Source organism: Artemia sp. Qi Xiang Cuo, chromosome 11 (assembly GCF_049724085.1).
Source record: "Artemia sp. Qi Xiang Cuo chromosome 11, ASM4972408v1, whole genome shotgun sequence".
Taxonomy (NCBI): domain Eukaryota; kingdom Metazoa; phylum Arthropoda; class Branchiopoda; order Anostraca; family Artemiidae; genus Artemia; species Artemia sp. Qi Xiang Cuo.
The window spans coordinates 63629063-63654286 of record NC_142804.1 but is presented as its reverse complement, the minus strand read 5'-3'; the positions used below and the strand labels follow the sequence as shown (position 1 = coordinate 63654286).

Below are 25224 nucleotides of genomic sequence, written 5' to 3'. Positions count from 1 at the left end.
GGATCTAAAGTAAGTAATTTTGCTGACGATAGTCCTTTTGAAACATAAAATTACTTGCCTGAGATTCTACAATCAGATATGTTTGTCACAAGTAAGTAAGTTTTAGTATTTAAAAGTACCTGTCTTTAGTATTTTATGAATTTTATTTTCTTTTTCTAGGTTCTTTTCTGATGCTCCACTGGAGAAAAAATTGGTGATCTAAGGTAAGTAATTTTGGTGACGATAGTCGTTTTGAAATATTAAATTACTTGCCTGAGATTCTAAAATCATATATAGTTGTCTCACGTAAGTAAGTTTCAGTATTTAAAAGTAACTGTCTTTAGTACTTTATTTATTTTATTTTCTTTTTCTAGGTTCTTCCCGAGCAATCACTGGTGAAAAGATTTGAATCTCAGGTAATTATGTTTTGCTATTTAAAAATAATTACCTTTAGTAGTTGATTAATTTTATTTTTCTAGGTTCTTTTCCAAGGCTAATTTTCTTTTCTAGGTTCATTTAGAGGCAGCATTGCATGAAAAGGTGAGGATCTCAGGTAAGTAATTTTGTCTGATAATAGTCGTTTTGAAATATGAAATTACTTACCTGAGATTCAACAATAAGATATAGTTGTCTCAGGTAAGTAAGTTTTAGTATTTAAAAGTAACTGTCTTTAGTATTTTCTTAATTTTATTTACTTTTTTTAGATTCATATCTGAGGCACCATTGGGGAAACAAGTAGAAATCTCAGGTAAATAATTTTTGTTGATGATAGTTGTTTTAAAATATAAGTTACTTGAGACTTAACAATCAGAAATATTTACGTCTAAGGTAAGAAATTTTTTACATTTAAAAATAATTGTCTTTAGTAATTTATTAATTTTATTTTCCAGATACTTTCCCGAGGCTCCATTGGAGGAAAGACTGAGGATCTCAGCTAAGCAATTTTTGCTGATGATAGTCGTTTGGAAATGAAATTACTTACTTGAGAATCAAGAATCAGATATAGTTGTCTCAGGTAAGTGAGCTTTAGTATCTAAAAGTAATTGTCTTTAGTATTTTATTTATTTTACTTACTTATACTAGTTTCCTTTCCGGGGCTTGACGAAACAAGTTCGGATCTCAGGTAAGTAATTTTTGCTGATGATTGTTTTTTTTAAATATAAATTTACCTACCTGAGATTCAACAATCAGAAATAGTTACGTCTCAGGTAAGTTAGTTTTGGTATTTAAAAGTAACTGTCTTTATCATTTTATTCATTTAAATTCTTTTTCTAGGTTCTTTACCGAGGCACCATTGGAGAAACAAGTAGGGATGGTAAGCATTTTTTTCTGATGATAGTCGTTTTGAAGTATAAAATTACTTACCTGAGATTCAACACTCAGAAATAGTTACGTCTGGGGCATGTAAGTTTGTGTATTTAAAAGTAACTGAGTTTAGTACTTTTTTTTAATTTTGTTTTCTTTTTCTAGGTTGATCCGAAGCACCAATGGCAAGACAAGTGGGGATCTCAGGTAAGTAATTTTTGCTGATGATAATGGTTTGGAAATATAAAATTCCTTACCTGAGATTCAACAATCAGAAATAAATATATCTCAGGTAAGTAAGTTTGGTATTTAAAAGTAACTGCCTTTTGTATTTTATTTAAAAAAAATTCTAAATAGGTAACATTATATTTGAAACTATGAAATTACTTACCTGAGATTCAACAATCAGAAATAGTTACGTCCCAGGTGTCACTTTTGGTATTTAAAAGTAACACTATTTGGTATTTTATTTATTTTATTTACTTATACTAGTTTCATTTCCGGGGCTTGACGAAAAAAGTGCGGATCTCAGGTTAGTAATCTTTGCTGATGATAGTAGTTTTGAAATATAAAATTACTTGTCTGAGATTTGACAATCAGTTATAGTTGTCTCAGGTAAAAAAGTTTCAGTATTTAAGTCACTGTCTTTAGTACTTTATTAATTTCATTTTCTTTTTCTAGTTTCATTTCCTAGGCACTATTGGCGAAGCAATTGGGGATCTCAAGTAATTGATTTTTGCTGATGATAGCCGTTTTAAAATATAAAATTACTTACCTGAGATTCAATAATCAGAAATAGTTACGTCTCAGGTAAGTAAGTTTTGGCAGTTAAAAGAAACTGTCTTTATCATTTTATTTCTTTTCTCTTTTTCTAGGTTTATTTCCGATAAACCACTGGCGAAACAAGTTGGGATCTCAGGTATACAATTTTTGCTAATAATAGGCGTTTTGAAGTATAAAATCACATACCTGAGATCCAACAATCAGAAATAGTTGTCTTGGGTAAGTATGTTTTGTCTTTGGTATTTTATTAATTTTATTTTTTCTAGGTTCATTTCCGAGGCACCATTGGCGAAACTAGTGGGGATCTCAGGTAAGTAATTTTTGCTGATAATAGTTATTTTGAAATATAAAATTACTTATCTGAGATTCAAAAACCAGAAATAGTTACGCCTTGGGTAAGTGAGTTTTAGTATTTAAAAAACAAACTGTCTTTGGTATTTTATTTATTTTATTTTATTTTTCTAGGTTCATTTCTGCGACACCATTGACGAAAAAAGTGGGGATCTCAGATAAGTAATTTTGCAGATGAGTTTTAGTTTTAGTATTTAGTTTAAGTAAGTTTTAGTATTTAAAAATAACTGAATTTAGTATTTTATATTTCTAGGTGCTTTTCCGAGGCCCCATTGAGGGAAAGGGTGGGGATCTCAGGTAAGTAATTTTTTCTGATGATAGTCGTTTGGAATTAAGAAATTACTTACCTGATATTCAACAATCAGATATAGTTGTCTCAGGTAAGTGACTTTTATTATTTAAAAGCAATTGTCTTTAGTATTTTATTAATTTTAATTTCTTCTTCTAGGTCATTTCCGAGGCACCACTGGAGGAAAAAGAAGGGATCTCAGGTAAGTAATATTTGTTGATGATAGTCAAATTGAAACAGAACTACTTACCTGAGATTCAGCATTAAGACATGGTTGTCTCAGGTAAGTAAGTTTTAGTATTTAAAAGAAACTGTTTTTAGTACTTTATTAATTTAATGTTCTTTTTCCGGGTTCATTTCCGAGGCACCAATGAAAGTCGTTTTGAAATATAGAAATACTTACCCGAAATTCCAAAAATCAGAAATAGTTATGTCTCAGGTAAGCAGATTTTCATATTTAATTTAACTGTCTTTAGTATTTGTTAATTTTTTCTAGGTTTACTTCCGAGGCACCAATGCCAAAATAAGTGGGGATCTCAGGTAAGTAATTTTTGCTGATGATAGTTGTTTTAAAATATAAAATTATTTACGTGATATTCAACGAACCAAAATATATACGTTTCAGGTAAGTAAATTTCGGTATTTAAAAGTAGCGGTCTTTAGTATTTATTTTATTTTCTTTTTCTAGGTTCATTTCCGAGCCATCATTGGAGGAAAAATTGGAGATCTCAGGTAAGTAATTTTTGCTCATGATAGTCGTTTTGAAATAGAAAACTACTTACCTGAAATTCCAAAAATCAGAAATAGCTAAGTGTCAAGTAAGTAGGTTTTCCATTTAAAATTAACCGTCTTTAGTATTTGGTAATTTTTATTTTATTTTTCTAGGTTCATTTCAGAGGCACTAATGGAAAAACAAGTGGAGATCTTAGGTAAGTAATTTTTGCTGATGATAGTTGTTTTGAAATATAAAATTACTTACCTGAAATTCCACAATCAGAACTAGTTACGTCTCGGGTAAGTAAGTTTTGGCATTTAAAAGTAACAGTCTTCAGTATTTTATTATTTCTATTTTCTTTTTCTAGGTTCCTTTCCAAGGCACCATTGGAGGAAAAAAGTAAGGATCTTTGGTAAGTAATTTTTGTTGATGATAGTCGTTTTCAAATACAAAATTACTTACTAAGATTCGAAAATCAGATATTTTTGTCTCAGGAAAGTAAGTTTTGGTATTTAAAAGTACCTGTTTTTCGTATTTATTAATTTTGATTTTCTTTTCTAGGTTAATTTCCGAGTAACCATTGCCTAAACAAGTGGGGATCACAGGTAAGTAGTTTTTGCAGATGATAGACGATTTGAAATATAAATTACTTATCTGAAATTCAACAATCAAAAATAGTCACGTCTCAGGTAAGTAAGTTTTGCTATATAAAAGTAACTGTCTTTAGTATTTTATTAATTTTATTTTCATTTTCTAGGTTTTTTTCCAAGACAACATTGGGGGATAAAGTGGGGATCTCCAGTAAGTAATTGTTGCTGATAATAGTCGTTTTAAAATACAAAATTACTTACCTGTGATTCAACTATCAGATATAGTTGTCTCAAGTAAGCAAGTTTAAGTATTTAAAAGTATCTGTCTTTAGTATTTTATTAATTTTATTTTCTTTTTCTAGGTTCTTTTCCGAGGCATCATTGGAGAAAAAGGTAGAGATCTCGGGTAAGCAATTTTTGCTGATGATAGTCATTTTGAAATATAAAATTACATACCTGAGATTCAACGATCAGATATAGTTACGTATCAGGTAAGTAAATTTTGGTATTTACATTAACTGTCTTTAGTATTTTATTTTATTTTTCTAGGTTCGTAAAATTCTAAAATAAGAAATAGTTACGTCTCAGGTAAGTCTGTTTTGGTATTTCAAAGTAACCGTCTTTAGTATTTCATTAATTTTACTTTCTTTTTCTAGGTTCTTTTCCGAGGCATCATCGGAGAAAAAACTGGGGATCTCAGGTAAGCAATTTTTGCTGATGATAGTCGTTTTGTAATATAAAATTACATACCTGAGATTCAACGATCAGATATAGTTACGTATCAGGTAAGTAAATTTTGGAATTTACATTAACTGTCTTTAGTATTTTATTTTTCTAGGTTCGTAAAATTCAAAAATCAGAAATAGTTACGTCTCAGGTAAGTCTGTTTTGGTATTTGAAAGTAACCGTCTTTAGTATTTTATTAATTTTACTTTCTTTTTCTAAGGTTCTTTTCCGAGACATCATCGGAGAAAAAACTGGGGATCTCAGGTAAGCAATTTTTGCTGATGATAGTCGTTTTGAAATATAAAATTACATACCTGTAATTCAACGATCAGATATAGTTACGTCTCGGGTAAGTAAAATTTGGTATTTAAAACCAACTGTATTTAGTACTTTATTAATTTATTTTATTTTTCAATGCGCTTTTCCGAGGCATCACTGGAGGAAAAAGTGAGGATCTCAGGTAAGTAGTTTTTGCTGACGATAGTCGTTTTGAAATATAAAACTACTTACATGAAATTCAAAAATCAGAAATAGTTACTTCTCAGGTAAGTAAGTTTTAGTATTTAAAACTAACCGTCTTTAGTATTTTATTAATTTTATTTTCTTTTTCTAGGTTCATTTCCGAGACACAATTGGAGGAACAAGTGGGGAATCAGGTAAGTAATTTTTGCATATGATAGTCGTTTTAAAATACAAAATCACTTACCTGAGATTCAACAATCAAATATAGTTACGTCACAGGTAAGTCAGATTTGGTATTTAAAAGTAACAGTCTTAAGTATTTTATTAAATCTATTTTCTTTTTCGAGGTTCTTTTCCGAGGCAGCACTGGAGGAAAAAGTAAGGATCTCTGGTAAGTAATTTTTACTGATGATAGTCGTTTTCAAATATAAAATTACTTACCAGGATTCGAAAATCAGATACAGGTATCTCAGGTACTATAAGTAAGTTTTGATATTTAAAAGTAACTGTCTTTAGTATTTTATTAATTTTCTTTTCTTTTCTAGGTTCATTTCCGAGGCACCAATGCCGAAACAAGTGGGGATTTCAGGTAAGTAATTATTGCAGATGGGGATCTCAGGTAAGTACTTTTTGCTGATGATAGTCGTTTTAAAATATTAAGTTACTACTTAGGTAAGTAATTTTTGCTGATGATAGTAGTTTTGAAATGTAAAATTATATACCTGAGATTCAACGATCAGATAGAGTTACGTATCAGGTAAGTAAATTTTGGTATTTAAAATTAACTGTCTTTAGTATTTTATTTTATTTTTCTAGGTTCGTAAAATTCAAAAATCAGAAATAGTCACGTCTCAGGTAAGTCTGTTTTAGTATTTCAAAGTAACCGTCTTTAGTATTTTATTAATTTTACTTTCTTTTTCTAGGTTCTTTTACAAAGCATCATTGGAGAAAAAACTGGTGATCTCAGGTAAGCAGTTTTTGCTGATGATAGTCGTTTTGAAATATAAAATTATACACCTGTAATTCAACGATCAGATATATTTACGTCTCGGGTAAGTAAAATTTGGTATTTAAAAGCAACTGTCTTTAGTAATTTTATTAATTTATTTTATTTTTCTATACGCTTTCCGAGGCATCACTGGAGGAAAAAGTGAGGATCTCAGGTAAGTAGTTTTTGCTGACGATAGTCGTTTTGAAATATAAAACTACTTACATGAAATTCAAAAATCAGAAATAGTTACTTCTCAGGTCAGTAAGTTTTAGTATTTAAAACTAACCGTCTTTAGTATTTTATTAATTTTATTTTTCTAGGTTCATTTCCGAGACACAATTGGAGGAACAAGTGGGGAATCAGGTAAGTAATTTTTGCAGATGATAGTCGTTTTAAAATACAAAATCACTTACCTGAGATTCAACAATCAAATGTAGTTACGTCACAGGTAAGTCAGATTTGGTATTTAAAAGTAACAGTATTTAGTATTTTATTAAATCTATTTTCTTTTTCGAGGCAGCACTGGAGAAAAAAGTAAGGATCTCTGGTAAGTAATTTTTACTGATGATAGTCGTTTTCAAATATAAAATTACTTACCAGGATTCGAAAATCAGATATAGGTATCTCAGGTACTATAAGTAAGTTTTGATATTTAAAAGTAACTATCTTTAGTATTTTATTAATTTTCTTTTCTTTTCTAGGTTCATTTCCGAGGCACCAATGCCGAAACAAGTGGGGATTTCAGGTAAGTAATTATTGCAGATGGGGATCTCAGGTAAGTACTTTTTGCTGATGATAGTCGTTTTAAAATATTAAGTTACTTAACTGAGATTACTTACCTGACAATGGGATATAGTTGTCTCAGGTAAGTAAGTCATAGTATTCAAAAGTATCTGTCTTTAGTATTTTATTATTTGATTTTCTTTTTCTAGGTTCATTTCCTAGACACCATTGGCGAAAAAAGTGCGGATCTTAGGTAAGTAATTTTTGCTGATGATAGTAGTTTTGAAATGTAAAATTATATACCTGAGATTCAACGATCAGATATAGTTACGTATCAGGTAAGTAAATTTTGGTATTTAAAATAAACTGTCTTTAGTATTTTATTTTTCTAGGTTCGCAAAATTCAAAAATCAGAAATAGTTACGTCTCAGGTAAGTCTGTTTTAGTATTTCAAAGTAACCGTCTTTAGTATTTTATTAATTTTACTTTCTTTTTCTAGGTTCTTTTCCGAGGCATCATTGGAGAAAAAACTGGTGATCTCAGGTAAGCAATTTTTGCTGATGATAGTCGTTTTGAAATATAAAATTATACACCTGTAATTCAACGATCAGATATATTTACGTCTCGGGTAAGTAAAATTTGGTATTTAAAAGCAACTGTCTTTAGTAATTTTATTAATTTATTTTATTTTTCTATGCGCTTTCCGAGGCATCACTGGAGGAAAAAGTGAGGATCTCAGGTAAGTAGTTTTTGCTGACGATAGTCGTTTTGAAATATAAAACTACTTACATGAAATTCAAAAATCAGAAATAACTACGCCTCAGGTAAGTAAGTTTTAGTATTTAAAACTAACCGTCTTTAGTATTTTATTAATTTTATTTTCTTTTTCTAGGTTCATTTCCGAGACAGAATTGGAGGAACAAGTGGGGAATCAGGTAAGTAATTTTTGCTTATGATAGTCGTTTTGAAATATAAAATCACTTACCTGAGATTCAACAATCAAATATAGTTACGTCACAGGTAAGTCAGATTTGGTATTTAAAAGTAACAGTCTTAAGTATTTTATTAAATCTATTTTCTTTTTCGAGGTTCTTTTCCGAGGCAGCACTGGAGGAAAAAGTAAGGATCTCTGGTAAGTAATGTTTACTGATGATAGTCGTTTTCAAATATAAAATTACTTACCAGGATTCGAATTCAGATGTAGTTGTCTCAGGTACCGTAAGTTTTGATATTTAAAAGTAACTGTCTTTAGTATTTTATTAATTTTCTTTTCTTTTCTAGGTTCATTTCCGACGCACTAATGCCGAAACAAGTGGGGATCTCAGGTAAGTAATTTTTGCAGATGGGGATCTCAGGTAAGTACTTTTTGCTGATGATAGTCGTTTTAAAATATTAAGTTACTTACCTGACAATCAGATATAGTTGTCTCAGGTAAGTAAGTCATAGTATTTAAAAGTATCTGTCTTTAGTATTTTATTTTCTCTTTTTAGGTTCATTTCCTAGACACCATTGGCGAAAATAGTGCGGATCTTAGGTAAGTCATTTTTGCTGATGATAGTAGTTTTGAAATGTAAAATTATATACCTGAGATTCCACAATCAGAAATAATTATGTCTCGGGTAAGTAAATTTTGATATTTAAAAGTAAGCGTCTTTAGTATTTTATTGACTTTATTTTCTTTTTCTAGGTTAATTTCTGAGGTAACATCGGCGGAAGAAGTTGCAATCTCAGATAAGTAATTTTTACTGATGATAGTGGTTTTTAAATATAAATTACTTACCTGGGATTCAAAAATCAGAGAGTTACGTCTCAGGTAAGTAAGTTTTGGTACTTAAAGCTAACTGTCTTTAGAATTTTATTAATTTTCTTCTCTTTTTGTAGGTTTATTTTCTAGGCACCATTGACTAAACAAGTGGGTATCTCAAGAAAGTAATTTTTGCTGATGATAGTCGTTTTGAAATACAAAACTGCTTACCTGAAATTAAAAAATCAGAAATAGTCACGTCTCAGGTAAGTATGTTTTGGTATTTAAAACTAACTATATTTAGTATTTTATTTATTTTATTTTCTTTTTCTAGGTTTTTTTCCTAGGCACCATTGGAGGAAAAAGTGGGGATCTCAGGTAAATAATTTTTGCTGACGAGTCATTTTGAAATATAAAATTACTTTCCTGGGAATCAACAACCAGATATAGCGCAGTTGTCACAGGTAAGTAAAATTTGGTATTTAAAAGTAACCGTCTTAAATACTTTATTAATTTTATTTTCTTTTTCTATGTTCCTTTCCGAGGCACTATTGGCAAAATAAGTTAGATCTCAGGTAAGTAATATTTTCTGATGATAGTTGTTTTGAAATACAAAATTACATAACTCATATTCAACAATCAAAAATATTTACATCTCAGATAAGAAGCTTTTGGTAGTTAAAAGTATGTGTCTTTAGTATTTTATTAATTTTATTTTCCTTTTCATTGGAGGAAAACGAGGGAATCTCGGGTAAGTAATTTTTGATGATGTTAGTCGTTATGAAATATAAAATTACTTACCTGAGATTCAACAATCATAAATATTTACGTCTCAGGTAAGTAAGTTTTTGTATTTAAAAGTAACTGTCTTTAGTATTTTTTAATTTTCTTTTCTTTTTCTAGGCTCATTTCTGAGGCACCATTGGCGAAACAAATTTGGATCTCAGGTAAGTAATATTTGCTGATTATAATCGTTTTGAAATATAAAATTACTTACCAGAAATTCAAAAATCAGAAATAGTTACGTCTCTGGTAAGTAAGTTTTGGTATTTAAAAGTAACTGTCTTCTAGTATTTTATTTATTTTATTTTTCCAGGTTCTTTTCCGAGGCATAATTGGAGGAACAAGTTGGGATCTCAGGTAAGTAATTTTTGCTGATGATTACCCCTTTTGAAATATAACAATAATTGTCTGAGATTCAACAATTAGATATGGTTGTCTAAGATGAGTAAGTTTTGGTATTTAAAAGTAACTGTCTCTAGAATTTGTTTATTTTATCTTATTTTTCTGGGTTGACTTCCGAGGCACCAACGGTGAAATAAGTGGGGATCTCAGGTAAGTAATTTTGCAGATGATAATAGTTTTAAAATATAAAATTACTTACCTGAGATTCAACGAACCGAAATATTAACGTCTCAAGTAAGTGAATTAAGGTATTTAAAAGTAACTGTCCTTAGTATTTTATTAATTTTAATTTATTCTTCTAGGTTCATTTCCAAGGCACCATTGAAGGAAAAAGAAGGGATCTCAGGTAAATAATTTTTGCTGATGATAGTCAAATTGAAATTAAATTACTTACCTAAGATTCAGCAATTAGATATAGTTGTCTCAGGTAAGTAAGTTTTAGTATTTAAAAGTAACTATTTTTAGGGCTTTATTAATTTTATTTTCTTTTTCTAGGTTCATTTCTTAGGTACCATTGGGAAAACAAGGGGGGATCTCACGTGTAATATTTGCTGATTGGGGGATAAAGTGGAGATCTCGTGCGGATCACCATTGGGAGATAAAGTCGGGATCTAGAGTAAGTAATTGTTGCTGATGATAGTCGTTTTAAAATATAAAATTACTTACCTGTGATCAGATATAGTTGTCTCAAGTAAGCAAGTTTTAGCATTTAAAAGTACCCGTCTTAAGTATTTTATTAATTTTGTTTTCTTTTTCTAGGTTCTTTTCCGAGGCATCATTGGAGAGTAAAGTGGTGATCTCGGGTAAGCAATTTATGCTGATGAGAGTTGTTCTGAAATATAAAATTACATACCTGCAAATCAACAATCAGATATAGTTACACATCAGGTAAGTAAATTTTGGTATTTAAAAGTAACTGTCTAGTATTTTATTAATTTTATTTTATTTTTCTAGGTTCTTTTCTGAGGCATCATTGGAGGAAAAAGTGAGGATCTCAGGTAAGCAATTTTTACTGACGATAGTCGTTTTGAAATATAAAACTACTTACGTAAAATTCAAAAATCAGAAAAAGTTACGTCTCAGGTAAGTCAATTTTAGTATTTAAAAGTAACCGTCTATAGTATTTTAGTAATTTTTTTTTTTTCTAGGTTCATTTCCGAGACACCATTGGAGGAACAAGTGGGGACTCAGGTAAGTAATTTTTACTGATGATAGTTGTTTTGAAATATAAAATCACTTACCTGAAATTCAACAATCAAAAATAGTTACAGCACAGGTAAGTAGATTTTGGTATTTAAAAGAAATAGTCTTTAGTATTTTATTGAATCTATTTTCTTTTTCTAGCTTCTTTCCCGAGGCACCATTGGGGAAACAAGTGGGGATCTCAGGTAAGTAATTTTTGTTGATGATAGTCGTTTTGAAATATAAGAATACTTGCCTGAAATTCCAAAAATCCTAAATAGTTACGGCTCAGGAAAGTAGGTTTTCGTATTCAAAATTAACTATCTTTAGTATTTGTTAATTTTATATTTCTAGGTTTACTTCCGAGGCATCAGTGCCAAAACAAGTGTCGTCTTGAAATATAAAACTAGTCGTTTTGAAATATAAAACTACTTACTTGAAATTCCAAAACTCAGAAATAGTTAAGTGTCAGATAAGTAGGTTTTTCATTTAAAATTAACTGTCTTTAGTATTTGTTAACTTATTTTTTTTTCTAGGTTGATTTCTGAGGCACCAATGGCAAAACAAGTGGGAATCTCAGGTAAGTAATTTTTGCTGATGATAGTTGTTTTGAAATATAAAATTACTTACCTGAGATTCCACAATCGGAACTAGTTACGTCTCAGGTAAGTAAGTTTTGGCATTTAAAAGTAACAGTCTTCAGTAGTTTATTACTTCTATTTTGTTTTTCTAAGTTCTTTTCCGCGGCACCATTGGAGGAAAAAAGTAAGGATCTCTGGTAAGTAATTTTTGTTGACGATAGTCGTTTTCAAATATAAAATTACTTACCAAAATTCGAAAATCAGATATATTTGTCTCAGGTAAGTAATTTTTGGTATTTAAAAGCAACTGTTTGTAGTATTTTATTTATTTTCTTTTATTTTAATTTTGCTCATGATAGGCGTTTTTAAAAATAAAACTACTTACCTGAAATTCAACAATCAGAAATAGTCATGTCTCAGGTAAGTACGTTTTGGTATTTCAAAGTAACTGTCTTCAGTATTTTATTATTTTTATTTTTATTTCTAGGTTTTTTTGTTTTCCAAGACACCATTGGGGGAAAAAAGTGGGGATCTCAAGTAAGTAATTGCTACTGATGATAGTCGTTTGAAAATATAAAATTACTTACCTGAGATTCAACTATCAGATATAGTTGTCTCAAGTAAGCAAGTTTTAGTATTTAAAAGTATCTGTCTTTAGTATTTTATTAATTTTATTTTCTTTTTCTAGGTTCTTTTCCGAGGCATCATTGGAGGAAAACTGGGGATCTCAGGTAAGAATTTTTTGCTGATGATAGCCGTTTTCAAATATAAAATTACATACCTGAGATTCGATGATCAGATATAGTTACGTCTCAGGTAAGTAAAATTTGGTATTTAAAAGTAACTGTCTTTAGTATTCTAGTAATTTATTTTTTCTAGGTGTTTTTACGAGGCATCATTGGAGGAGAAAGTGAGGATCTCAGGTAAGTGATTTTTGCTGATGATAGTCGTTTTGAAATATAAAACTACTTGCATGAAATTCAAAAATCAGAAATAGTTACGCCTCAGGTAAGTAAGTTTTAGTATTTAAAACTAACTGTCTTTAGTATTTTATTAATTTTATTTTTCTAGGTTCATTTCTGAGATACAATTGGAGGAACAAGTGGAGAATCAGGTAAGTGATGTTTGCTAATGACAGTCGTTTTGAAATATAAAATTACTTACCTGAGATTCAACAATCAGAAATATTTACGGCTCAGGTAGGTAAGTTGTGGTATTTAAAAGTCACTGTCTTTAATATTTTATTTATTTTATTTTCTTTTTCTATGTTCATTTCCGAGGCACCATTGGCGAAACAAATGGTGATCTCAGGTAAGTAATTTCTGCAGATGATAGTGGTTTTGAAATATAAAATTACTTACCTGAGATTCAACAAACCGCAATGGTTACATCACAGGTAAGAAAGTTTTGGTATCTGGAAGTAACTGTCTTTAGTATTTTATTAATTTTATGTCCTTTTTCGAGGTTCATTTCCAAGGCACTATTGGCAAAACAAGAGGGGATTTCAGGTAAACAATTTTGCTGATGATAATTGTTTTGAAATATAAAATTACTTACCTGAGGTTAAACAATCGGAGAAACTTACGTCTCAGATAAGTAAGTTTTGGTATTTTAAAGGTTGAGCTTGTTGATGAAACTGCAATAAAGTTTGTATAAATTTTGATATTTAAAAGTAACTCTTTTGTAATTTATTAATTTTTTTCTAGATTCAATTTCCGAGGCATCATTGGAGGAAAAAGTGGGGGTCAAATTTTTGCTGATAATAGTCGTTTTGAAATATAAAATTACTCACCTGAAATTCAGCAATCAGAAATATTTACAGCTCAGGTAGGTAAGTTGTGGTATTTAAAAGTCACTGTCTTTAGTATTTTCTTAATTTTCTTTTCTTTTTCTAGGCTCATTTCTGATTTTCTAGGTTCAATAGTTTTATTTTCTATTTCTAGGTTCATTTCCGAGGAACCATTGGCAAAACAAGTAGGGATCTCAGGAAAGTAATTTTTACTGATGACAGTCGTTTCAAAATATAAAATTATTTACCTGAGATTCAACAAAGAGAAATAGTTACATCTCAGGCAAGTAAGTTTTGGTACATGAAAGTAAAAGTTTCTTTTACTTGAAATATGTATGATTACCAAATATCACTCAAGGAACAAGTGAAAAATTTTGGAATCATGATGGATCACCAGTTGACCTGAAAAGCCTATTGCACAGAGAAAGTTGACATCCACAACTTCCTTAATCATGTGCCAGAGAATGGTGGGAAAAAGCTGGGGTTTAGCTTCAATCAAGATCATGCATCTGCATGGGGCAGTAATTCAACCTATGCTTCTGTATGGTGGAGTTTCCTGGGTCAGGTTGACCTACGTTCAGGCACATAAAACCCCTTTGAGAAAGGTACAAAGGCTTTCCTGTCTAATGATCACAATGGTGTACTATGGAACTGCCACTCCATCCATGGAACTAGGCTATGTGTAAGACTTCAACCTATAAAGAATTTTCTAGAGGAAGGAGAAATTAAAAAGTTCTATTTGGTTGAAAATGGTTGACCAATGGAGTTTGGAGACAGAAGTTATGAAGTGGAAAATAAAGTCATTTAGAAACATGCAACCCAGTATTGCTTATCCTAAGCATAGGGAGTTAGAGATGTACAAGGATAATACTAATTCAATTATTAAATCAACAAGGCCATTTTTTATTGCTACAAAGAGAAGGAGTGACATAAATAGAGCAGGAAATTGCACTAATCCATCAAAATAACGGAATAATCTGTTACAATGGTGGTTCACAGACCCATGGAAAATTAGACACAGGAGTAGGGATGTACCATAATACCTCAGATCTAAATAAAAAGATTACAAGTTATCACTTAGGGGAAATTGAAATGATCTTCCAGGCTAAACTGATAAGGATAGAACAGGCAGCTAAAAGACTAGAGAAATTAAAAAGCACAGACAGGAAGATTTGTATCATAACTGACAACCAAGCAAGTCTTAAGACTCTTGAGAATAATAAGAACATAAAAAAAATGAACTGAAGTGCCACAAAGCCTTAAACAGACTAGCCTCCAATGGCAGCTTTATTAGCCCATTGTGACCCTTGGACATTCTGGGATAACAGGTAACGAGTTGGGAGATGAAGCACCTAAGGTTGGTGCATCAATGACTAGTTATAGACTAGAGCCTTTCATTCCTATCCCTTGGAGTTGCTGGAAAGTTTCTACAAGGAGATGGACCTTTGAGAGGGTAGAACATAATTGGCACACGATGGTGGTATGCAAAGAAGCAGAGGAAGTAATTTCGAAGTTTAATCTTACACGAAAATCTTCTTTGACTTAAAAGGACTGAAATACAATTAGTTATTGAAGCCAGTACAGGAATTGGGAATCCTCAGAGTCATTTCTCTAGAACTGGAAGAGCTGATTCCCCAATTCGCCAAGGATGTCTGATGACCAAGGAAACAAGAAAGTATCCAATAGAAGAATGTCTAACTGGGTTCAGATACTGGCTGTAGACATTTCATAAGTAGGATGTTCAGTTTTAAGATGTAGTTGTGGAAGGTAAAGTCTGACAGCAAGCCAGGTATATTATAAGAAGGGAAAATGCTGCCCCTAGTCCCCAATAATTGAATAGTTTCTTTGTTTTTTTTTTTGGGGGGGGGGTTGAAGTAATGGCCTGACAAGGTCTGAGCTATGACTCAGTTGGTGAATCCACTTGTATTAATATGGATAATAATAATTGATAAACCAAATAGAAATTTTTGTATTGATAAGCCAGCTGTAGAAGAGACCAAGCAATTATTACAGGAATTCTGCCTTTAATATATATTAACAAAAAAGGTATGATATGATGGAATTAAGGAATCTTCATTTTCCTTTACATCATTTTACTGACAAGGAAATCTTACTTTGAGTTTTGTTCTATTTTTGTTACCTCATGATATCATGGCATTATCATCATGACATTTTATCATTATTGATCATGACATTAATAAATGAAATGATTCTATCAACCTAATATTGTTGAATTTTTAACAGGAGACACATTTAATTAACACCAGTCATATGCAGGAAATTATTTGCAGCTAGGTTCTTAAGAATTCTTAAATGGTTTATAATTCTCTAATATTTTTCATTTATTTGTAATGGTTTTTTTTGGTTTAATTTACCTACTTTGCTCACAAAAAAATGATTGCATATGGGAACTGGGTACTGAGCAAAGTGGGAACTGGGTCTTCTTGAAACCTCAAGATGTGTAGATGTTGCAGATGTATCATATGATACGTGCAAAAATCTCTCCAAGACTGGTTGGTATAATCTCCAGGGAATTTGGAAAAATATGGGTTTAAGAATGCAACTTGGTTGCATCAACAGTCATATTGACCTAATAGGAGGTAGTTAAGGATTGGCCGAAACTGACAAAAAAAGGAGCTCCCCATTTCTAGCTCTAAGATGAGAAAACAAAGTTTTATAGAATTCTACAGATTATTTATCTTTAAGGGTGAATTACCACAGCCCCTCTGATAGTTTAACTTGTGCTCAACTTATACTCAGAATCTATTACAGTTTTTGAGCACAAAAAGAGAAAAATGTGAGCCATTGAGAGAGCCAGGAGGCACAACCCTATCAGTAACCAAGTGCATTTACAAAAAAATAAATACCAAAAAATGCCCTTTAGATGGGTCAGAAGTCCTTTGTTTTGTGGCATTTCTAACTATTCCACAGCCATAACCACCACCACCCCCCTCTGTGGTTTGAATTTTTTGTACTTTCATTGATCAATACTGTTTTTTGGTATTTTAAATTTTTTTTTTTTAAATAAAAAAAAAATATTGCACCCATAGATTTAAAAAAATGAATTTTTGACCCCTGGTTTTTTCTTTTTTTATTGGTGCCATTAGGGTTTGGGAACATAATTTCAATGGTTTGACCAAGATTTTAAGTCATATCCAGATTTTTTATCAAATTTATAATGTTTTAAAAAAAAACTTTTAAACCTTGTAAAACATCATTTAACAATGGTTTGAGCCTTGAAACCTTTTTTCTTCAGCCTCATTGTGGTAAAACTCTATTTCTAGTTTTGCTTTTATAGTCCAAAGTTGTCAAGGGTAAAATTGCAGTTTAGTGGCTCTTATAAAGGAAACAATATAAGATAAAAAGAGTAGGACTAGTAAAATTAGATTCCTCATTTTATGGTCTTTCTTAATATCATGATTGTTTTTTCTGATAATATCCCCATCTCCTGATAGTCCTGCATATAGCTTTTATAATATACTTTTTTGTTGTTTGGTATCATGTGATACATTATTCCTTCTTTTTCATCTTGTTTACTCATATTTTTGACCTGGTGAAATGTAATTTTACCTGAGTGATTGATTGTAACACCCAGCTGGATAAGAATATTGTTTGAAATGACTTGAAAATATCAGGGAAACATGATAATTTGATTAATAGAAACATGCTGCATATTATAAAGCAAGAATTTCATTGCTTATTATTAATTTTGTGGTAAAAGCCTAGAATTGAAGCTATTGAGAAGGCAAATTGTTAAGAAAACAATGATAAGTGGAAAAATTGTAGTTAACACATTTTGAATGCACTTCCACTACACCTTACCCCAAACCCAATTAATATACAAATCTATAGCCTAAATTATATCTTTCTTCTGCATTTTGCCATCCATCACTATTGTTTTAACCAGTGTACCCGCAAAGTGAACACAAACAGCAAGTAGAATAATAGGGTTTTTTCTATAAGATGGTGGAACTTTAACCTTAAATGAATATTTTAACCCTATATCCATGGGCTGTCCTAAGCAAAACAACAAATGGAATTGATAAAGAACCTTATATTGCAGTACAACCATTGAAACTAAATTTTTTTAAAGAATCCTAACATCCTTACTTCCAGGAAGTTTAATTAGGACTGATACATAAAATGAGATGAAAAGAAGCAATTCAATCAAATGACATAAAAATAATTAAGAGCATGTTTTCAATGCTGATCTTGCCTTTTTGGCAGCTAAACTCAAAGGTCTTTTTGTAACAGGTTCATTGGTACTGTCTACTGGTTTTATAAAATTTATTAAATTGTTTTTACTTAAATTTGTATTTAAAGCATTTAGACAAAAAGTGCATTTAGTCAAAGGTCTTTACAAAAAGACCCATGAGGATAGCTGACAGAAAGGCAATATTAGTACTGAAAACTTACTTTTAATTATTTTTATGTCATTTGAATGAATTGCCCCATTTCACCTCACTTTATGTATCGGTCCTAATTAAACTTCCTTGTAGTAAGAAGGCTAGGACTGTTTAAATAAAAATTATGATTATATTCTAATTTAAGTATCTTTTATATATTCATTTGTGTTTTGCTGAGGAGAGCCCTTGGATATAGGGTCAAAATATTCATTTAAGGTTAAAGATCCACTGGCTTTAAGAAAAATACCTATTATTCTTATTGTTGTTTGTGTTTATGATAGAAAGGCAGTGTTGTCTTTGTTGCTATTTACATAAAGTGAACCAATGCAGAACCAAGAAATGGAAAAACACATAGAGAATATATAATTTTGGCTATACATAAGCACAATAGGGATGTTGAGGGTAAGATGTAGGGTAAATTTGCAGTTTACAACATAATTTAGCTAGGATGAAAGTGAATACATCCCTTGATGCTTTTCCTTATTCTCTTTTATAGTTTAATAATTGTTTCCTGATAATTCTATCTAAAGCCCTGGTAAATCTGGGGCAGTATATATTACTAATCTACAAACAACATTAACATACCATTAGTTGCCTTTTTTATGCTCTCTCTGAATATAGTAATTGCTTTACTCAGAAATTCAATTTTAAGCCCATTACAGACCCTTAGAGATGATGCCTTTTTCTCAACTTTTTGGCTATATAAAGGGTTGAAAACAACAATTTTTACTTCATTATATGCACAATAATAGTAGCTAATGCATTCAAACTGCAGGTCCACTATACTTTACCCCTCTCCCTCATGTGCAAATATATAGCCCAAATTATATATTTCCCAAGTGTTTTGTGATTCTCAATATTGTCACAGTCAATTCAATTTATAGGTGAACTGGTTTAACAAGATTGATGTTAACAGCAGTACATAAGTGGTATCTAAAATAACAGAAAAAGGTATCATCTTTGAGTGTCAATAAAGGGCTTAACATTAAATTTCTGAGTAAAGCAATTGTTATATTTGGAAAAAGCATAAAAAAACACATCAAGTGGCATGTTCAACTTATTTGTAGGTCACAAATATAAGCTTCTCTAAACTTACCACAGCTCTTAATGGGGCACAAAAGGCAAAACAGTCCATATTAATCAAAAGTTTAAAACATGTTTCTTGAAAAAAAAAACTATCTAGTGACAAAAACTGCTATTTGCAGCTGATTTATGAATTGTAATTATGGTGCTGTTCTATTATCTGTAAGACACATGAGAAGTGAAGCTTGGTTAATGTTAATGAAATAAAACAAAATAGGATAGTAATAGTAATTTATTAACACACACAAGGACAATACATTTTACTCACTACCGACCCAAGAACCTGGGGTCAGGTTGTCCTAAGGGTAGGCATATATCAAAATTTCATATTCACAACAGAAATATACAACCTAGGCCTAAAAAAATTAAAATAAAAGAAAAATCATTCCCCTTCGCACGCGGTTCCTACCACCAATCACAAAATCACTATACTTGTCCTCCAGGTACATAAAAAAAAATACCCCCAACACACAAAAAAAAAAAACAAAAAAAAAAAAAAAAATTTAAAAATCATATTTCTCATATAACATTCCTTTTATTTTATTTTTAAATTCCTTCAGATCCCCTATTTCTCTTAACTCTTTATTAACCCCATTCCACAACTTTAATCCCCTATAAATAGGCGAGAATGTCGACCTGGCAGACACCACGAGCGGGGCATGTAAATTTTCCCTTTGGCGAGTTTCATGATCATGAATCGAAGATCTAGCTTTTAGCATTCCTGAAAAGCAAGACGGTAATAATTCATTATTATATTTGAACATAAATTGAAGGCTATAAAAATCTCTAAGGCCTGCAGCAGGTAATACTTTTACATCAATATAGGTAGCTCTAACGGATACAAGATTTGATTTACCAGTCAACACACGGATTCCGTTATTTTGGATCACTCGAACTCGATTAGTAATTGATGGAAACGTACTCAGCCAAATAGATGAGCAATACAATATATGTGGATGTATAATAGAAAAATACAAAGTGCGAAGAACAGAAGGGGGTAATACATGTTTCAATTTACGCAGTATTCCCAGATTACGGCACAGGATTCCTGACACCTTTTCAACATGTTTCCTAAAAGATAGTGTTTCATCTAGCATAATACCCAAATATCTAACACACTGATCACGCTTAACTTTACCTTCCAGGTAACTCACTTCTTGGATCCATGGGTAGTAATTAGATGTACGCGAAAATATTACAAAACTGCTCTTAGATGGGTTTACTTTTATTTTATTAACTCTTAGCCAGCTAGACACTTGATCTAAACACTGTGTCATTAATTCAACTAAAAGGCGTTCTGTTTTTGCAATGCAAATCAATGAAGTATCATCGGCAAATAGAGGTACTGTAACGTCACTGTCACTGTGAAACATGTCGCTCATTTTAGTTTTCGCATCCTTCAGGGACAGTACAAGATCATTTACAAATATCAAAAATAGCAAGGGGCCAAGAACGGACCCTTGTGGCACACCACATTTCATATCTACAACGGAAGAAGTAGATCCATTTATTCGCACATACTGCTGCCTATTAGACAAAAAACTACGTAGGAAATCAAGAGCAGGCCCTCTAATCCCATAAAATTCACATTTTTCAAGCAATATACCATGGTCTACAGTGTCGAAAGCTTTTATAATGTCCAAAAAGATGGTAGACACTTTAAAACCAAGGTCCAGGGCAGTATTCACAACACCACAGAGATAAGCCACAGCTTGTTCGGTCGTGCGTCCATTTCTGAATCCAAACTGGGTGGATGTTAGTATTGAATGGCACTCTAAATAATGGTACAACCTCCGGGAAAAGCACTTTTCCACAAGTCTTGACATGACCGGTAAAACGGAAATCAGCCGATAGTTACTTACCTCACTGTGATCACCCCCCTTATGAACCGGTGTAATTCGTGCCAACTTGAAACAAGATGGAAATACTCCCTGTTTAAAACAAAGATTTATTAGGTTAACTAATACATGCGATATAGCTGGCCACAGATATTTAATTATCCGTAGAGACAAAATGTCACTACCAGCTGCACTATTTTTCATGTCGAAAATTATTTCTTTTACTTCACTCTCGGTCACCGGTTTCAGGTAAACTGAAAATTCTGTTTCGCTATTTCCAAGGTAATGTTGGAAAGGGCGGTCGCCATCCACTATTCTTACTCCCTCAGCCACATTATGTCCAACTGTAGCGAAGTGGTCAACAAATTCTTGGGCTATATCAGACGGGTCACTTAATTCTGCACCTACTCGACCAATAATCTGATCCGGGGCGACTGTGTGGGGAGGATTTATGAGCTGTTTAATTATCCGCCATGTTTTATTGGGGTTTCCAGCTGCATCACCAAACTTTTTCTTATAATGAGCTTCCTTTGCTTTTCGCAAAAGTCTATTTAATGCATTTCTGTAGTTTTTGTATATCCTTTCATTAACATCACTAGGTTGTAACATTTTCTTTTTTTTAAAATAATAATATATAAATAATAATTTTTTTTTTGGATAATAATATAATGGTCTAGAAATAAGTTTTGGCTATATATTTGCACATAAGGGGGGTGGGGGTAAAGCATGGAATATATTAAATACATAACCTAACCTAGGTAGCCTACCTTTTCCCCCCTAAACCCCAAAAAACTAAAGTTTAAATATTGTTCAACAAAGTGAGAAACCCCTGTTTCAAAGCAATTCCCTGTTTAAAATTTTGCTTGACTAGTTTGTTCATGTAGTTTGTTTGTGCTGTTCCCAAGTGGCTGTCTCATGTGTCTTACAGATAAAAGAACAGTACCATGATTATTATTTTCCTTAGTCTTAATAGTAAAATGTTATTTTGAAAACAAATTAGTAGGTAAAAGAGCCTAAAACCTCTCAGAAATGACATCATAGTAAAACTTTAATTATTTTCAACAAATGTCTTGCTCTTTTTGTAAATTTCAACAAATTTGGTTTCAAAATAGCCTAGCATTTTACTATTGAGATTAAGGAAAATAATAATTGCTATAAGATACTGAATCTGAATCAGCTACTGAATCTGGTAGGCTATTTTTTTTCTTACTAGCCAGGTTTTTTGGAAACATGTTGCTTATCTTTTGGTTACTATAGGCTGTTTTGCACCCATTAATAGCTCTAAACTTAATTTCCTGGAGAAGAGATTACTTAATTATGAAAGAGCATGAAAAGGGCATTAAATGATATAGCCTATTTACTTTCATCCTACTTTATTAGGTAAATTTTTACCAAAAACATATTATTGAGTTAGGAATAAAGTGAATACACCATTCAATGCATTATTTTATGCTGATTACAAATATAATAATCATTTCTATTGGAAATGAATTTCAGCCCCCCCCTAACCTAACCCCACCCCATATTTGCAAATATAGCCTATATCCTTAATTGACATATATAGGGGGGGCTAAATTCATTTCCAATAGAAATGATTGTTATATTTGTAATCAGCATAAAAAAAAGGTGGTAAATATGTACCAAATCATATTATTGAGTTAGGAATAAAGTGAATACACCATTTGATGTCTTTTTTTATCCCAATTATGAATATAATAATCATTTCTATTGGAAAGGAATTTTAGTCCCCCCCTATATTTGCCAATTCAGGGTATATATTTCTACATTAGGGGTGGGGGTAAAGTTTAAACTTAGGCCTACCTCCCATTTCCATCAGAAACAAATTTTGCCCCCACCCCCCTAATGTAGAAATATATACTCTGAATTGGCATATATAGGGGGGGGGCTGAAATTCATTTCCAATAGAAATGATTAGCCTAGCCTATTATATTTGTAATCAGCATAAAAAAGGCATTGAATGGTGTATTCACTTTATTCCTAACTCAATAATATGATTTGGTATATATTTACCAAAAAGGCAGCAAATGGTATATTCACTTTATTTGAAACTCAATAATATGATTTGGTAAAAATTTAACCTTTATTATGTTGTAAACTGCACATTTACCTATAGCCTAGGGTAATCTCATTCAAAATGTGTTAACTTCAATTTATCTGCATACTAGGAAGCAAGAATCGTTTTCTTAACATGTTTCCTTCTCAATAGCCATAATTCTAGGCTTAGGCTAGCCTATACCAATTTTGTATATAGGCTATCCTTGGACTATATATAGCCTAGGACCATCAGTGTGAGTAAGTGCATGGTCTGAAAAACAAACATATTAATCAGAAATACTATTTACTTTTATCAGATGAATTGCATAAATATAATAAAGAAGAAATATCGGTATTTGTTTAGCCTTGTGACACCTCATAAGGAGACATGTTAAGAAAACAATTCTTACTTTAAAACATGTATAATGATCCTAGTTCTTATATTATCCAACGGGAGAACCTTTATCATCAAGTCTTTCCTCTAAAAATCCTTCTTTTTCAAGCTTAAAAGAAAATGTTTCCAAAACCCATGCTAAAAGCACCACGTTGCTTAAGTCTTTTGAAATTGCCGCTGTAAACTACCGCGAAATAAGTTGTTTTATAGATAGCGTTTAGCACGTGTGTCAAAAAACGTGTTTAAAGAAAAAGTAGTGGTAAATTGAAATTATAGAAATTGTGAATCAAAATGAAATTTTCGCCACTGCTCATTAAAAAAACAGTATTTTCGCCAGTGCTCATTAAAAAAAATTCCGTGCATCTTTTGTAACCTAACCTGATAACTTCAATTCAAAATCAACGGATTTCATATAATTTTTTTTATATTATTTCATTTCTTTTCAATGCCGTGCATATTTTGTATTTTCGGTTTTTCGCCGAAAATACAAACTTTTGATTTTCGCCACTGCTATTCATATTTTGTATTTACGCCACTGCTATTCGCCCTTAGCCACTGCTCTTTAAAAAAAAATATTAAAAAGACGGCATGAACGCTATCTATAAAAGAACTTATTAGGCAGCAATTTAAAGCGGCAATTTAAAAAGACTTAAGCATTGAATTTTCAATAATGTGATATTTGGAAACTTTTTCTCTTTTGAGAATTTTTAGAGGAAAGACTTGATGATAAAGGTTCTCCCGTTGTATAATATAAGAACTAGGATCATTATACATATACATATTTTAAAGTAAGAATTGTTTTCTTAACATGTCTCCTTATGAGGTGTCACAAGGCTAAACAAATACCGTATGTTGTTAAAAATTGGGTTTTGAGCCCAACTTATGTTAATTTCTACTCGTTTTGAGTTTGACTCGGTTATTTATTGTAATTTCTGTTCGTTTTGGGTTTCATTTATTTATTGATGCTAATTTATGGCAGTTTCACGATTGATAGATTATTTTTGCTCAGTTTTTGTTTAATGGAATTCTTTACTTTTCTTTTGAAAAACTTATTTTGTGGAAAAGTTTTTTTAATTATTTCCCAAAATAACGGACCTGAGGTCAGTCCAGCATAAAATTAGTATCAGGCTCCCCGTTCCCATAAAATGTATCATTTATATCGAGAATCAACCACATCTTATCGGGCCCACTGATGCATATAAGAAGGAAGTGGTGATTTCTCAATGTGCTATTCAAGTCTACACATACCAGGATCTGCTCTTTATCTTGATAAAAAGTGGCATTTCAAAACTTTGTATTTTGTGTCTTAATGTTTTTACAAAAACCCAATTTTGACTTAATTAGTCAGTCTCACTACAGGGGGATTTGATCATGAAATTGAAAGGCGCATTCACCTAGCCACTGTGGAATTGTCGAAGTATAAGCCTCATTACGAAATTAGAGTCTACGAGACGATCATCCGAAGTAAATTCCTATATGGATGCGAAACATGGGTTGTCAAAGCTCAAAATAGTTGTAAATTGGATGTTTTTTACAAATTTATCGTTCCAAAAATTCAAAACAGATAAATAAAGTTATCAGGCCTCATTTTTAATCCAAATCTGTTGAAGTTTCGTTTTACGAAAAGAATAATCTCAGTAAATCAATTTGATAAAATCTGTTTTTTTTTTTGCTTGACCTGACGAAAACGGCCAATTATCGGCAACAAGTAAAACTTTTATTACTATCAGTTAAACAAACACTTACATCACTCAATTCTCTCGAAGAGTTAAAATAGATTCTTCTTCAATCTTTAGAAATAACTATATCTTAGGACAAGAGCTATTTTTGTGGGTTTAAACATACTAATTTAATCTCAAAGCCCAAATCTGTTGTTTCTCAGAGTTTTAATGTTTATAGAGCGACAGCATTATTTTCACATTACAAGTTTACTGGGTGCAACAAATAGTTTCCACATAAATAAAACAAGACTTACAAGGAGTTATTGGAGCTTTAGTGATTTTACGTCTTTAGCCTAATGGAATTATTCTAAATCAATACAGTTTGAACAAAT

At 31.4% G+C, this 25224-nt stretch overlaps 1 protein-coding gene across 5 annotated transcripts in view; it reads right to left on the bottom strand.

Moving 5' to 3' along the window:
* The window catches only part of LOC148947232 (uncharacterized), a 47421-nt gene extending 24084 nt beyond the window's left edge, over positions 1 to 23337 (bottom strand). Inside the window, exons 1-2 of one of the 5 annotated variants that reach the window (XM_089097335.1) lie at positions 23188 to 23311; positions 13164 to 13242 (exon numbers count right to left, since the gene is read on the bottom strand). Coding sequence is in view for 1 of the 5 variants with exons in the window: in XM_089097333.1 (XP_088953459.1) it covers positions 23238 to 23246 (9 nt within the window). In the remaining 4 variants the exon portion in view is untranslated. Of the gene's footprint in view, positions 1 to 8694; positions 8815 to 12967; positions 13021 to 13163; positions 13243 to 23187 lie in introns of those variants that run through there. The other 4 variants (XM_089097336.1, XM_089097333.1, XM_089097334.1 and 1 more) reach the window with 4 other exon arrangements.
* Between the last annotated feature and the right edge of the window lie 1887 nt (positions 23338 to 25224).